At 43.4% G+C, this 17308-nt stretch overlaps 1 protein-coding gene across 1 annotated transcript in view; it reads right to left on the reverse strand.

The window, feature by feature from the left end:
* CPED1 (cadherin like and PC-esterase domain containing 1) overlaps window positions 1-17308 on the reverse strand; it is a gene marked incomplete at its 5' end in the record, with an annotated part of 112201 nt that overhangs the window by 65037 nt on the left and 29856 nt on the right. The window contains 3 exons of the mRNA XM_081929058.1: window positions 497-632; window positions 12850-12925; window positions 14823-14929. Of these exons, the coding sequence (XP_081785184.1) occupies window positions 497-632; window positions 12850-12925; window positions 14823-14929 (319 nt within the window). The remainder of the gene's footprint in view (window positions 1-496; window positions 633-12849; window positions 12926-14822; window positions 14930-17308) is intronic.

Genomic DNA, 17308 nt, shown 5'->3' on the forward strand with positions numbered 1-17308 from the left:
GGCTCCGCTGCATGTGAGCATGGAACAAGGATAGGCTCATTCACATAATACTTCACTATAGTTCAGTATAACACAGGTCCTGAAAGACCTACATTGGCTCCCAGTATGTTTCCAAGCACAATTCAAAGTGTTGGTGCCGACCTCTAAAGCCCTAAAAGGCCTCGGCCCAGTATACCTGTCTCCACCCCCATCATTCAGCTCCGAGGGCCTTCTGGTGGTTCTCTCCCTGTAAGAAGTGAGGTTACAGGGAACCAGGCAGAGGGCCTTCTCGGTAGTGGCACCCGCCCTGTGGAACACCCTCCCATCAGATGTCAAGGAGATAAACAACTATCTGACATCTGAAGGCAGCCTTGTTTAGGGAACGGTTCCTTGCAAATACCCCTTCCAGTTCCAAAACTGGCACCGTAAAGGAATCCAAATACATAACGGGAAAATTGTAACATCTAGTTCAACCCATGCGGACACAGTTATTTAGAACAGAAAACCAGTCTCTTACTGCTGAGCATTCTCGATCGGCCGATGCAACATTTGTGTAAAACTTGCCCTTCTGTTATCATCTTGGGACTTCATGGTATGAAGAGGTACAATGTTTGATTCGGGGCAGGCAGAAAGAGCAACTGGAAGATGCACATCTGAAACAACATCAAGTTGGAGAAGGAACGAAAACGAGAAGATTGTTAAAGTAGCTAGTGCTTCTCTTTTCGGGAACTGCAATGTTTTGTTATTATTTTCTGCTGTAACGTTTCTCCGTGTACACAGAGTGCTTTATTATTCCACCTTCTTACATTTTATTTATTATGCTCATGCCATGTTCTTCTTACAGGAGACGCAGAGTGGCTTATATCAGATTTCCAGTGGGGGAAGATTTCCAGACACTTTGTCAGGTCCTTACAGGCTTAACTGAATTCAAAGTGGGAAGGTGATGGTCTTCCAAGACCATCTGTGGTAGCTGATGCACAGTGAAACTGACGGGGAAGAAGACAGGGAGGCCAAAATGAAGTGGAGCCAGAGTCAACGACATGCAGAGCCCACTAATTCTAGCTTTGTCCCCATCTCCCTCCCTCCTGAGTTCTGCAAGGGCAACACCGAGACGAAGGAAGACAAAGCTGATAAGCATTGCAACTCCTTGGACTGGATATAAGAAAGGTGGCAGGCAGGTGGGGGCTGGATGAAGGCAGACTGAGGTGGCTGTGGCAGTAACTGCTGGGATAGCTTAGTTGGTAGAGCACTAGACTCTTAATCTTAGGGTTGCGGGTTCAAGCCCCACCTTGGGCAAAAGATTCCTGCATGGCAAGGTGTTGGACTCTACAATTCTATGATTCTACAAACACTCTTATAATTAACAGTCAATTGCAATGGGGATTCTGAGATCAAATTTGCACATTTTATCTGAGAATTACTTTTTATTCTGTGTAATAAGAAATTTCAGAGGATATGATATATAATGCATTGGGGGAAAATGTTTAAAATATCTTTTTCTAAAAATCCCAAAGCCTTTCTTTTAGGTGCTGAAATCCCAATGGAGCAGAAAAGACTATATTTATGTATGCGACCACGGCTGCGCAGATGTTATGGGCCAAGTGATGGAAAGAAGATCAAGTCCCGATCAGAGAAGAATGGCAGATCAAGTTGCTGGATTATGCCGAAATGGCAAAAATGACCAGAAGAATAAGAAATCAGGAAGACCAAAATTTTAATAAGTAATGAGGAAAATTTATAATTTATCCTGAAAAACACTGTAAACAGCTGAACCTGTTAGTAGGATTGGAATACCACTTCTAGTTTAATGGTGAATTTTGGACATAATGGAGATGTAAAAGGTTTGGATTGTCATACAAGATGTAGGAAGAAATGATTAAAGACCCACAAAGGGGAGGAGGGAAGTCAAGGAGGTTCTTTGGAATCTTGTTTTTATGTTGTATGTTGGATATGTGATTGTAAAGCTTTAATGTGAAAAACCAAATAAAAAAATTCTTTTTTAAAAAGAGGGTAAGCTGAGAAAAAGACCTAACAAAGAAAAGAAAAAAAGAAAAAGTAAGAAATTTCAGTGGATCTGATCATGGTTTTCCTGCAAATGTAGCGACTGCTGTTTTCCCCACTCCCCTACTTCAGAAGATGCCATGGCCTTTGGCTAGCACAACAGAAGTTTAGCTGACTTATAATTAAATACCCATTGGACTGGGTTATAGGTCCCACTGACCTTAATGGGATCTATTCTGAAATAAGCACGCAGAGAATTGCACCCATTCAGAAAAAACGAGGGAAAGTTTGGCATACCCAAATTCCTTGAAATGGTTAAACCCACAATTATGTTCTTGAGGCTGTGATCCGATATGCACACTTTCCTGAGAGTAAGCTCCACCAAACACCTTGGGACTTCTAAAGTAAACATGCATAAGATAGGGCTGAAAGAGTCATATATTTCCATGATGGGGCTTATGATATGCTTTACACATTGCACAAAATGGTGGGATAGGAAGTGAACATATCTGGTGTTTTATGTAAGTAATCGAATCAATGGAATGCTGCCAGTCAGTTGAATTAAATGCTTCTGGTATAGCACCAATAAATTGCTTCACAGAAGTTATCTACTGTGATGGAACTGCAAACGTATTGTAATGAGATCTGCCAGTAGAGGGCGCGCTCTCCCTTTCCCTTCCCCACGCTTTTGTGACAAAGCCTTTTTTGTTCATATGTGGTGTGGCTTTTTATTAACTGCAGCAAAGTCCATTTTTAGACATTTCTTAATGCTTAAGAGAGAAGTCAAGCTGTTCTTATTATTCCCAGATCTCATTACTTAGCATGAGACCACACAGTGCTAAGCTTATTAAGTGATTAATGTAACTTCTACTTAAACAGATGCACTTTATTTCAATATGCCAATCTAAGAACATAATTGAGGCTGCAGGATGTCTAATTATTGCACAGGAATAAGGAATTGGTGACAAAATATTATTCAAAAGAATACACATTCCAAAGTACCTTGGCAGATGCATACAAGGCCACAACGATCTGGTTACAGTTATGATTATTACAGTGTTACCTCGGGTTAAGTACTTAATTCGTTCCGGAGGTCCGTACTTAACCTGAAACTGTTCTTAACCTGACGCACCACTTTAGCTAATAGGGCCTCCTGCTGCTGCCGCACCGCCGGAGCACGATTTCTGTTCTCATCCTGAAGCAAAATTCTTAACCTGAAGCACTATTTCTGGGTTAGCGGAGTCTGTAACCTGAAGTGTATGTAACCTGAAGCGTATGTAACCCAAGGTACCACTGTAGTGCCATACTATACCATGAACAACAGGACTTATTTCAGAACAGAAGCAATGACGTAATTACTCAAGAGCACCTGGTTAAGTGATGGTCTTTGCTTTGGGAAGTGAATTAGGGGAATACAGTGGTGCCCCGCAAGACGAATGCCTCGCAAGACGAAAAACTCGCTAGACGAAAGAGTTTTCCATTTTTTGAGGTGCTTCGCAAGACGAATTTCCCTATGGGCTTGCTTCGCAAGACGAAAACGTCTTGCAAGTTTGTTTCCTTTTCCTTAAAACCGTTAATACCCAGGGTGCATTGCTTGAAGAGGTGCAGTTGCGACTTGATTTCGAGGAGCAACTCATAGCACGCGGCTTGGTAGCCTTTTTTGAGGTTTTTGAAGACTTTGGTGATTTTTGAAGCTTTTCCAAAACTTCTTTTGCAGCCATTTGGTAAGTTAAACTTTTAAAACTTTTTTGTGGTTTTTGGATTTTGGGTTGGGGTGTTTGGAATTCAAGGACTTGGTGTTGGGGGGGGGGTTGCAAGAATCTGGGAGCTTGTGTGGGGGTTTTTTTGAATTTTTATGATTTTTTGTTACCATTGGGCCAGTCTGCTGTTTTTTTTAAAAAAAAAAATTCTGGGTTTGAATTTCTGTGTGGTGGGTGGCTGGGGGAACAGTTGAGGAGGGGTTTGCAAGAATCTGGGAGCTTGTGTGGGGGTTTTTTTGAATTTTTATGATTTTCTTTGACCATTGGGCCATGTTGTATCAAATCAGAACACAGGGGATCAGAATCCTTAATCCAGACTCAAACTCAGGGAAACACAGACCACTGAATACATAACACTGAGCACCCATCAGGGGTTTTAAGAGCCAAGCTACACAGTCAGTACATGTCAAATCCACCATCCGAGCCCCATAGTCCAAGCTGTGAGTGTTGGTGGTGGGCATTTGGGGGGAAGCCAATTTATTGAAGCACCAGTGAAAGGAGAAGATGCTTAATCCTTTTCTCCCTGATGTGATCAAAATCATATTTCTACAGTGTGCAGTTTGCCCCATTGGGGTGGGCGAAGAACGCATATACATGCAGTTATTCACATATGACAGACACTGTATCAATCCACTGTTTTATAGCAGAGAGCATTGCAGCATGAATTGGCACCCAAAATCCCTGACAAACATCAAGTATATAAAGGAAAGTAATAACTGTCTCTTGATTCGTCTTTCCCCCCTTCTGTTATTTAATCCATCATATCCAAAAAGTCAATGAAAACATATCGATTACATTTCAGAGGACTGGAATGTGGTTAAAGAAGGCTTTAACACTTGCATCAGGGGAAACAATTTAACATCTCTCTATAACCTCCCATGCCTCCTCTTTATTAAGAGAGAACATTGAACATTTTGTAAAGAGAAATTCTGATCAATTGATTATGTCTGCAAGCAGCTACATATTAGAAAGCACCTCATCCGAATGTTTGCAAAAGGTGCAAGAAAATCTTCGTGCATTTGTTTTTTAAAATGGTACACAGCCTAACTTAGAGAGAAAAATACTTTCATTTCTCCAACCACAATGACCTAGCCTTTCGAAAAAGCTTGCACATACCAGTCAAATTATCTACTGAATAAGCTAACTGTTCTGAAGCACAGCTTTCTAATTATCCATGGTTTTCAAAGTGGTTAGGATGGAAAACTAGAAAGTGAAGGATGAAACCCTCAACCATTCAGCCACAATGATGGGATATAAGCTTTGGGAAATGCAGAATAGCGTCGTCCAAATGATCTTGCTTTTGGGGGTGTCAGATAACAGCACTCTAAAATGCAGATACGATAAAGCACTGCTGTCTTACAGGAAAAAATGGCCTAGTGCTGAACTCCCCCTTTAAACAATAACTAGGACTCAACCTAAGTTCCCTTCAACTCAGTGAAGGTCACACAACAAAATGGTTCATAGGCCATTTTCAACATGGTTCCCATGCTCTTTTATTCATGGTATTACTTCCCATATGGAAAATTTGGCATATTTAAAATGGTCTTGAAGTAACGAAAATCTCATTTGATCCGTTGATCATTATTATGTGGATGCATATGCAACTGAAATGGTGCCATTCATGCACAAGAGGAAGGTATCAGCAGGCATGGGGAACCCCCAAGGTTTGCAGAAATATATTTAAAACATAGGCAACCTGCCCAGTGGGTGGGTGGGTGGGTGGGTGGGGAGGAAATACCCCAAACAGCCAAATGAGGACTGAGCAAGCTCAGTAGCTGTGGAATATTGACCAAATGTTAGGGAAATAAAACAGAAAACTTTGTGCAAGAGGGGGACTGGGCTAGACCAGGGGTTGTCAACCAGGTTCCTATCGCCCAATAGTGGGCGTTTCAGGATTCTAGGTAGGCGGTAGGAGGTTTTATGGCACAAGCTGAATCCTCCTTCCATTGAGCACTGGTGGGCGGTAAGTAAATTTACCATCAAGAAAGATGCATTAGTGGGTGGTAGGTATAAAAAAGGGACGTGGGTGGCGCTATGGTCTAAATCACTGAACCTCTTGGGCTTGCCGATCAGAAGGTCGGCAGTTCGAATCCCCGTGACGGGCTGAGCTCCCGTTGCTCGGTCCCTGCTCCTGCCAACCTAGCAGTTCGAAAGCACACCAGTGCAAGTAGATAAATAGGTACCACTCCAGTGGGAAGGTAAATGGTGTTTCTGTGTGGTGCTCTGGTTTCGGTATTCCGTTGTGCCAGAAGCGGCTTAGTCATGACCCGGAAAAACTGTCTGCGGACAAACGCCAGCTCCCTCAGCCTGTAAAGCAAGATGAGCGCCACAACCCCAGAGTCGTCTGCTATTGGACTTAACTCTCAGGGGCCCTTTACCCTTTTTTTAGGTAAAAAAGATTGACTACCCCTGGGCTGGACTATCCGTGACAAGGACACGGGCTGGCTAGTTGGAACCCTGAACATAAGCACTCCACACTGCAACATTTTGTTGCAGGCCCACTTATATGTTAAAGTCCAAATGCACAGCAGTGTTTGTGACTCCCCCTCCCCCAATAATAAAATGCAAAACAAGCCCCAGATCCATCTGGGTCACGCAGAACTAATTGTGCGCCTCTTTGGATTCCAGCCTTTGTTTTGAATAGGGTATTAATTTAAAACAATAATGCTTCTCTGTTCCATGTTCCGTCTGAAGATTATCTAACAGCAGAACAATCTTTGGTTTTGCCGCTATGAACCCCAGCAAAATAGCCAGAAGGGCCAAGAGTGATGTGCAGCGCAACAAGCTGCACTCTTCCGATACACAAACACACAGAGAGCTAGGTTGATGTATGCAGGAATCAGGAGTCTTTACATGAAACCGAAACCTTTTACATTTTTTTGCAGGCAAATGCACAAAAAAAAATCAGGGCTGCTGAGCATTGCACCAACTTTGGCCCTGAGTATTTATTTATTAGTAAGGCAGAACAGCAGCAGTAGTTCTGGTGAATGTCAAGCAAGGGTATGTCCCAGTGTGGGATAGCCAGGCAAAGGGCCAGTTAAGCTGGCTTTTCGTTTGCTTCGCTGCTAATTCTGCGCTGCTCCATTGCGGGGGAAAGCAGTGTCTTCTGTACAAACCTGCACCAACAACATTTTCAGCAGCAGGAGCATCAAGTGGAAAGGAAAGGGCTTCAGGAAGAAAGGGAACGGACTCCTTTTAAACTAGGCCAAGTGCCAAGAATGTGGTAGTCACCCTTCTCCTCTAAACAGTTCCTCAAGGCTCTGTCACTATGATACAAAGGAAAACAGTACAAGAGGAAGCAAAATTTGCTTTCCCACCGTGGTCACCACGTGAGAATTCAGAGAATGTTGAGATTCTAGGATTTCAAATAGAGCCACTGGTGACAGGTATTTAGTGAAGCTACAAAAAAATATAAAAAATCCCACTGAATCTACACACGTATAAAAAATGCTTTCTTAAAAAAAGTTTTGAAAAATACATTGAATTTGGCACAGCTCACCATCGCCATCTAGCATCACATTTGTGTATTGCGCTTTGTGACACATTTAAAACATTTAATTGGCAGCTGTGTAGCCGAGCCCAGAGTTAAGCAGTGCGGAGGCATATATAAACACATAATGGAAGTTCCATCGGTATATTGACAGAAAGGAAGAAGTTCTTGTTTAGTTGTTTAGTCATGTCCAACTCTTCGTGACCCCATGGACAAGGGTACGCCAGGCACTCCTGTCTTCCACTGCCTCCCGCAGTTTGGTCAAGCTCATGTTGGCAGCTTTGAGAACACTGTCCAACCATCTTGTCCTCTGTCATCCCCTTCTCCTTGTGCCCTCCATCTTTCCCAACATCAGGGTCTTTTCCAGGGAGTCTTCTCTTCTCATGAGATGGCCAAAGTATTGGAGCCTCAGCTTCACGATCTGTCCTTCCCATGAGCACTCAGGGCTGATTTCCTTAAGAAGGGATAGGTTTGATCTTCTTGCAGTCCATGGGACTCTTGAGTCTCCTCCAGCACCATAATTCAAAAGCATCAATTCTTTGGCGATCAGCCTTCGTTATGGTCCAGCTCTCACTTCCATACATCACTACTGGGAAAACCATAGCTTTAACTATATGGACTTTTGTTGGCAAGGTGATGTCTCTGTTTTTTAAGATGCTGAGTGATATATAATACAATCTATATAATCTTATCCTGACTTTCAGTAGAGATTTCCCCATAAGGAGCAAGCGTAGTATCACCTGACTAAGAAGCAAATCTACACATGACAATCATATGCCAGGCAGCTGTTGTTGTTGTTTAAATGGAAATTGCATTAGTTTAGGGATGGTGACCAATAGTTAATGGGATTTGAGTAGTTGGGCATTCCTGAGGAAAATCCATTTTCTGAAGCTAGTATTGGCTTTTTTGGGGGGGGGGGGGAATCCCATAATTTTTTTTGCCAGCGGGAGATTTTCTCTCAAAGCAATGATTCGTAGCTTAGTTCCAAGTGATTTCTGATGACACTCTGGCAATTTTTAAAGCAATAATTATTTGCATCACTAACTGTGGACGTGTGGGTGTTTCTCTTAGGAGGAAAGGAATATATTTGGGTTCAGGCCCACTGCTAAAAGAGACCTAAGAAACTTACAATTAAATGTAAAGTTAAGGGGTACATTTTACCACATGCAGTGAGATTGCAGGATATTTTTTTAAAAAAGAGAAATGATATACAATGAACTGAAAAAAATGTTTAAAATAACATTTGTCAAAAAACCAGAAGCTTTTTTGTTAGGTATTTTAGGATAAGAGTTGTCAAGAGAAAAACAGACATTATTTATGCATGCTACAACAGCAGCAAGAATTTTAATAGCACAAAATTGGAAGATGGAGAAGTACCATCAAAAGAACAATGGTAAGAAAAACTGATGAATTATGCAGAGTTAGCAAAGTCAATGGACAAACTGCGTGAAAAGGACAATAGCGATTTTGAAAAAGAATGGGAACCTTTTACAATTTATCTGCAGAAACAACAACAAAATATGGACTCGCTGGCAGGATTTAAATAAACATTTAGAATTTTATTTACAGAGAACAAGAAGTCTAACAATATGATAACACAGTATTATATACAAACAGCAGAATATATCATTTGATGTAATAAACCAGAAATGGAAGCTGAGGGAAGTCAACAGGGAGGGGGGAAATTGAAAAAGGAATGTTTAGTAATGCTATTGGGTATTTGTTATGAGAAAAGAAAATCAATAAAAAATATTTTTTTAAAAGAAAAGAAAAGAAATGTAAGGTTAAGGCAGCCGGTTATCGATCAACCTGCAGAAGGAATGCAGATGAAGATGACATAATTCACAGCTGACAGCACTAAGCAACCACCTGCTACTGTGAAACTGTAACTGGGAAGATGGGGGGAACTCTGTGATAGTCTCTCACATCAAGAAATTGCAACATATTCCATGAAAAATGGGTGGGGAAAGAAGGAAAGATCACCTCACCAATGGCTCTTGCTTCCTCTGACAGAGTGAAGCCAGATATGGTGGCAGTTGAAATGGAATATGCCCAACTGGCAAATTTAACTATGAGAATGTTACTATGAAATTTAGAGACCAAGAAGAGGCAGGTTTGAAAGAGGATTGCAAACCAATTCCTACATTTCAGGGAAGGGGTTAGACTAGATGACCCTCAGGTCACTTCCCACTCTACAATTCTGTGATTCTATGAATATTTGAAGAATCGTTGTAAACATGTAAAAACGCAGGTAGGATTTGAATGAAAAGCGGCAGTAAAATATGTATTTGGGAATAATGGGAAAGGATGGGGAATAGGATAATTTCAATATGCAGCAATACTAGAAATTATGGAGGGGCAGCGGGGGCGGGGAGTCGCTGATTCACTTCCACCTAGAGCTGGATTGGGTGGCTCCTGTGGACCAATCAGACTGCTGCATTCTGGATCCTATTGTTCTAGGATTCAGCTCAGCACATAACATCTGCCATGTCGATATCTGCAGTCTAGATACACTATTTTTGTTGCTGAAGATACCACGAAGATGAAGAGAGACACAGTGTCTCTGTCAGGGCTAAGGGAGTGTACAGTGGCTGGCAGCCAAACTGAGCAGCAGACTCACCACATGCCGCCATCAGGCCGGAGGATGAAGGGAAAGGCTGCCAGTGGCAAAATTGTTGTTTTGAAAGCACGTTAAAGAAAAACACAGGGGAAATCGGGTTGACGCGATTGCAGAGGCAATGTGAAAAGTATTGCGAAAGACGGAACAAATCTAAGAAATATAGGCACTTATAAGAAGCAGTCATACTGCCATTATTTATCACTACTCATCCAAAACAACAACAACCCTCTGCTGATGGCAAAATCCAGACAAAAAGAAACACTTTAAACTCCCATCGATTGCAATGTGAGAGGTAAACATCTGCTTAAGCCTCCCCCATAAAATTATCAAATGGTTTTCACACGGCTAGATCATGCCCTTAACTTTCTGCTTTGTTGTGCCTCACCCCTCTTAGGAAAACTCAAGTTTTATTTGTCTCCCTCTTTCTCCTCCCTATTTTGTTCTCTCGTTCTAGTGGTGACTTCTCATTTTTGGAGCACAGCTATTACTTTGCGAGAAGGCATCACATGCAACGCACAACAGCAACCCAAAGGAGCCCGTTCCAATTTCCTTTCCAAGATTATGCACGTGACCCCGGGCAATAAAACTTCATAATTCCAAGCCATAATCCTTGCGCTGAACGCTAATTCGAAAGGTGCTGCCAGGAAAACTAAAGTTAAATCAACACAGCAGATACAGGGGAGGATATCCTGACTGAGGAGAAGAGCCAAGGGAAAATAGAGAAACAATAGGAAAGTGTTTTATTTTTATTTTGAAATCGCTCCTCTTGAATAAATGTGTAGGCTATGTCCTTGTTTCTAAGATAACTCAGCCCTCCCCCTTTTAAAGTTCAAGTGTGGGAGAGGACTCTGGGTGGCAAGAAGAAGAAGACGAAGACGAAGACGAAGAAGAAGAAGAAGAAGAAGAAGAAGAGTAGTAGTTTGGATTTGATATCCCGCCTTTCACTCCCTTTCAGGAGTCTCAAAGCGGCTAACAATCTCCTTTCCCTTCCTCCCCCACAACAAACACTCTGTGGGGTGAGTGGGGCTGAGAGACTTCAAAGAAGTGTGACTGGCCCAAGGTCACCCAGCAGCTGCATGTGGAGGAGTGGAGACGCGAACCCGGTTCCCCAGATTACGAGACTACCGCTCTTAACCACTACACCACACTGGCACAACAAGACACTCCTTGGTGTGCCATTTGGCTGTGTGAGCCACTTTGACGCCAAAACAATCCTTTTCCTTTTATAATGTAATAGTTAAGTTCATTGCCCCCCTAGGTATGCATATCCTCCAACATTTCTCCAATGAAAATAGGGACGTCCCATTCCATAATGATAATTTTACTATTTATACCCCACACATCTTGCTGGGTTGCCCCAGCCACTCTGGGCAGCTTCCAACATATATTAAAACGTTTTTTAAAAAACCTTCCCCATACAGGATTGCCTTCAGACAACTAGGGGGCTGGATAACTCTATATCCTCCCACATTTCTCCAATGAAAATAGGGACAGCCTAAGGAAAAGCAGGACATTTTGGGTTGAAATCAGAAAGCAGAACGGTTTCTCTAAATCAGGGGCGTCCTTGGAAAATAGGGACACTTGGAGGGGCTGGGTATGCTCAACCATTAAAAATATTATCCTTCCCCCAGTCTTGAAAGCTTCTAGTCCCAGGTTTGTGGTGGGCGAGTTACCACTTTAAAAAATCCCGTGTCCATATCAATAGGTGCACAACAGGCAGAAAATTCAGATCACCATCATCACTATCATCATTTTTTATTTGCATGCCGCCTTTCCACAGTTAAAAAAACAATGCTCAAGGCGACTTACAGCATAACAAGATTTACATAATTACAAAAGTCATAAACAATAAATAAACCACATCAAACAAATACACAACCAAATGGGAAACAATTTCCACATAAGTCTAAATCTAAAACTAAGAATACAGCATTAATATCACAGTTTAAAATGACATAGGTAAAAAAATAACAGCAATTTAAACAAAAAACAAAATGGAGCCCTCTCTGCCCAGCAACAGCAGTGGCAGCAGTCCTTTATAGAGCCCATCAGGCCCCGCCCTAGGCCAGGTGTTGAGTGGCAGGACTGGGGCCCTCGGGCACTGAGCAGGGGAGTCATCCTGGGTGGTAGCCGCAGCAGCAGTCCTTATGGGCCTGCTGGGAAACACTGGCCTGCAAGCACTCCAATTGGAGAATAGCCTTTACCAAAGGCATAATGGGTTTAGAAGATGCTCAAACTTTGGACGAAAGGGAGAAATGTGCTAAGAGGAAGGCACACTTGGCAAACCCTCGCCATGATCAACTCACACCCAGAAACCTATGTCCCCACTGTGGAAGGACGTGTGGATCCAGAATTGGCCTCCACAGTCACTTACGGACTCACGGTTAAAACCGAGTTTATGGAAGACAATCCTACTCAGCTACGAGCGATCGCCGAAGACGAAGATGCATAGAGGCCCTTCCCACACTGTGTATGAACAGACTCCCAGGGCAACCACCCGACACATGTTCTTTCAGTGCATGGAGAGCACTGAATAGCTTTAATGCCTCTGAATGACCTTTAAGTACCGTGCAGAGCTGGTCCACACATGAGGGTAAAGCAGCTGCCTCAGGCGGCAGAAGCAGAAGAGGCAGCTCCCCACCTGCCCCACCACTTTCGGGACATGGCACTGCCACTCATCTTCCACACCCCTGAGGTGGAGAAGACAAGTGAGGAGGCTTTGTGGGACATTTCAGTGGCAGCAGAAGTGGGGGGCAGGAGAAGACAGGGAGGTGGGGGACGGGTCAGGATATGGCGGCCAGAGGAGCAGGAGGCAGCTCATTCTCATTTCCCCTCAGGCAGCAAAACGGGATGGGCTGCCCTGGCACTATGAGTAACAGGTTATTTTCAACAGCGCCCCAAGATGAGCCAATGTGGGTTCACATTCCAGCAAAAACACAAAGATTTTTTTTATTAAAAAAAATTAACCAAACGTCCATTGGAATAAATCAAAATGTTACCTGGAAATGTTCTGACTATCTGACATAACCCTTCTTTTCTGCAAAGCAGGCGCTGTATTTGGGGAATGGCATTTGCCTGAAAACAATGGGAGAGATTCTGATCATTGGCGTTTCCTTTTCGTAGCTGCTGCGTCACTTTTATTGTGGCAGTCAAGGATGCCACTAAGGCGCTCTGCTGCTCCAGAGATATTAGCTGGGTCTCGTTCCCTTACGTGGGGAGAGAAAATGGACAGAAACTATCTTGAGGGTTTCAATCAGCCCTGAATCCTGTTCGTTTATAATTGCAAGTCACGTAGGTGTGAACATCCCCAAGGCATCAGAAATCGAGGCAAGTTTCCTCTTTGGCATTCAGTCCAAAACCCTACTGGCATTTAGTTTACTTATGGATACAACTGCCAATTGCCTAGGAGAGATGTTTATAAAAGGGCAATAAAGCCTTTAAAAAAAATCTAAAAAGTCAAGCCTGCCCTGGCAAGAAAACTTGTGACACCCACTTACACCCAACAGAAGGGGCACTCAATCCTTTCAAAATGCCGAGCGCATGTTGCACACTTTAATTCCTTTTGTTCCCAAGCATTCTTGCCTCAATGAGACATTTGTGTCCATTTCTTTGGAATCCTATATTTTTACTGCAATGTGTGAAAGCTGAATTCCAGCTGTGGGTGAGGTGAACTACAACAATCTAGGTCAGATAACGAATAATTGTTGCGGCATCGTGTAGAAATTTCAGTGGGCATGATCCAGCCAAGGCTAAGCCACTGCACTTTCCACTTATATCAAAGGGGGAGAATTAAACATGTGCTTACAACTCTCCATGAAGCTGTCTTCTCCAGAATCAAGCCAATGGGATGTGCTGTTCACCCTTACAAGAAGCTACCTCTCCAGCATCTCAGAGGTTTTTTTACTCCAGATCCTTAGCCTGAAATGCTGGGGTGGCCTGCACCCAGAATATGAAGCTGCCTTCAAATGAGTCAGACCATTGGACTAGCTAACTCAGGCCAAACCTCAGGTGATGTCAGTCACAGGGTTCCAACCTCAGGTGCAGGGCTGTTGTGCCCCACACCACAACAGCTCAGTTGGTTAGAGCGTGGTGCTGATAATGCCAAGGCTGCAGGTTCGATCCCCGTAAGGGTCAGCTGCATATTTCCGCATTGCAGGGGGCTGGACTAGAGGATCCTCAGGGTCCCTTTCGACTCCATGATTCTCTAATTTGCCAGTACAGTCGTACCTTGGAAGCCAAACGCCTTGGCAGTTGAACGTTTTGGCTCCCGGATGCCGCAAACCTGGAAGTGAGTATTACGATTTGCAAACGTTCTTTGGAACCTGAATGCCCAACACAGCTTCTGCAGCTTCCGATTGGCTGCAGGAGCTTCCTGCAGTCAATCGGAAGCCTGCGCCTTGGTTTCCAAATGTTTTGGAAGTCAAACGGACTTCCAGAACAGGTTCTGTTCAACTTCTGAGGTACCACTGTATAGGGGCTCTGCCTGGATTATACAGTGTTTTTTTCTGGGGGTACACATATCCCTAAACATTTTGTGAATCTAAGTTTGGCCTCATTGAGGGGCAATATTTCAATATGAGTAGGAAAATGAGAGTACCCCTAAACATTTTTAAAGAAAAAAAGCACTGGGTTTATTGCAGGACCAATCCAATTCAAGCCCTCAGCACCTGAAATTTCCATTGCCACATTGAAACAAGTGTTGCCTGTTCCTGGCAAAAATTCTCCAAGATCTCAGGAGGCTGTTTTCTCTCAGTCTTATTCTCAGAGGTCTTTCAAGTAGAGTTTTTGCAGATTGCGCCTGAGACATCATTCACACAATGGTCCTCCTCTAACACCAGCAAACTCCCATACTGGTTGGATAGCTATAACACTAAAAACGTACGATAAAGGTGCCAGAACTAGCATCTAACTGGGTGGGCCAATAACTACTTAAGGGCATGTCAAAAACAAAGATGACAGTTTTGAACCATACCTTCTGCAATAATGTTGCTCCATGCGATTCTACTCTATTTAAGCAACTTTCGTGGTCGGCTTTGCTGGAAGATAGGCAAATCAGAAGATCCCAAGAGCTTAATTCATCTGTACAAAAGAAAGAGAAGCACAATAGAAAACAACAATTTTAAAAAATTGTCCAGGTGCCACATGTATTTTTTTGCTATGAAACAGCATTTGTCGGACACAAGATTCGGGGCCTCACTTGATCCTGGGCAGAGTTTCACAACTTTTACTAATACAGTGGGACCTCTGTACCTCTGGTACAGAGTAAGCTTCGGGTTACATATGCTTACATACACGTACATACAGGTTACCAGGTTACATACGCCTCTGGTAAGCTTCAGGTTACATACGCTTCAGGTTACAGACTCCGCTAACCCAGAAATAGTACCTTGGGTTAAGAACTTTGCTTCAGGGTGAAAACAGAAATTGCGCGGCAGCAGCGGGAGGTCCCATTAGCTAAAGTGGTACCTCAGGTTAAGAACAATTTCAAGTTAAGAACAGACCTCCAAAATGAATTAAGTTCTTAACCTGAGGTATCTCTGTACAGCTAAAGACTCCTCTCAGTTCTCGTCAGAATTATTTTGCATGTATAGACCAAGTATTTTTTTCCATAGGGAAGCACAAGTTGAAACTCAAATCACCACAGCTAAAGAGTATTATGGTGGGAAATGAAAGTACAATCCCAATGCGGCTTAGTGGGAGAGAACCTGGGAGATCATGTCTCAAAGGCCCACTTAGCCATAAAGCTCACCAGTCACAGTCTTTCAGCGTAAGCTACCTCATAAGGGTACTGGGAGGATCAAAATGGAGAGAAGGAGAACCCCTATGTATGTCACATTGAGCTCAGTGAATGAAAGATGGTATAAATGTGTATTTGCCGGGAATAATATGTTGCAGAATCACAGAATTGTTGAGTCAAAGCAACCCTGAGGATTATCTAAGCCAACCCTCAGTAATGCAGGAATATGGAACCAGGCAGAGGGCCTTCTCAGTAGTGGCGCCTGCCCTGTGGAACGCCCTCCCATCAAATGTCAAGGAAATGAACAGCTATCTGACTTTTAGAAGACATCTGAAGGCAGCCCTGTTTAGGGAAGTTTTTTAGGTTTGATACTTTATCGCTATTATTATTATTCTGTTGGAAGCTGCCCAGAGTGGCTGAGGAAACCCAGCCAGATGGGTGAGGTATAAATACTAAATTATTATTTTTATTATTGTTGTTGTTGTTGAATTATGCAGCCGTCCCATCTGGGGATCGAATCTGCAACCTTGGCGTTTTCAGCACCACTCTGAATACAGATCTCAGGAATTACTCTGGTGAGCTTCTAGCTTCGCTGAAAGGTGGCCAGCTTAGCTCCATATTTCCTTTACCTGAATAAGCATGGGTGTATTTTATAGGGCTAGGGAGGCAAGAAAGGGAATGTTGGCCTGGCAATGCAACACTGATGCTAGGATCCTTTTCCCCCTCCTCCTGTTCCCTCACCTGCCCTCTAGGGGGCACCCTCGGTACATCAGATCATACCAGATCTGCTTGCTAATGTTCTTTTTCAAGCAGTCTAGATCCCGGCAGTGTGTTGTGCACATTAAGCAGCATATTGACAACTGGCTTCTCATAGATAGGCGGCTCAATATTTTCATGAAGATAGCAGATGGCAGCAAGATAACATTCTCTCCTCACACGCTCTTCAGAACGCTGCCCTCTGAACGAACCACTTGGAATGCCTAAGCTGGCCAAGCAATGCAGATGGACAAAGGGTTGGTAGGAGTAGAAAGGCAAACATTCTTTCATCCAAAGAGCTTTTGGAGTGGGAGAATATTATTCTGCAAACGGAGGTACCAAAAACAAAGACCTCATAGGACAAACTGGCTTAAAATAAACTGGGCTACTTTCAGAAATATTTTGCATTGTAAAGAGGAACAGTACAAAAACCCCCAATGCCAAAATAGCCCTTTGTAGCATGCAAAACAACCTTGTGTAATGAAATGAAAAAAATAAACAGAGTCCATGAAATGTGTACTTGAGACAGGGGTGGTTCGAAGAATGAAGGTGACCTGGGCAAAGTGCCTCCTCTACAGACCCTCGAAGTGTCCCTATTTTCCAGGGACAGTCCCGGATTTACAGAAGCCATCCCAGTTTCTGATTCGATCCCAGAATGTCCCTGTTTTCTTTAAGGGTAAAGGGTAAAGGGACCCCTGACCGTTAGGTCCAGTTGTGGCCGACTCTGGGGTTGTGGCGCTCATCACGCTTTATTGGCCAAGGGAGCCGGCGTACAGCTTCCGGGTCATGTGGCCAGCATGACTAAGCCGCTTCTGGAGAACCAGAGCAGTGCACAGAAATGCCATTTACCTTCCCACTGGAGCGGTAGCTGTTTATCTACTTGCACTTTGACATGCTTTCGAACTGCTAGGTTGGCAGGAGCAGGGACCGAGCAATGGGAGCTCACCCCGTCGTGGGGATTCGAA

The sequence above is a fragment of the Podarcis melisellensis genome (genome assembly GCF_964234715.1).
Source record: "Podarcis melisellensis genome assembly, chromosome: 10".
Taxonomy (NCBI): domain Eukaryota; kingdom Metazoa; phylum Chordata; class Lepidosauria; order Squamata; family Lacertidae; genus Podarcis; species Podarcis melisellensis.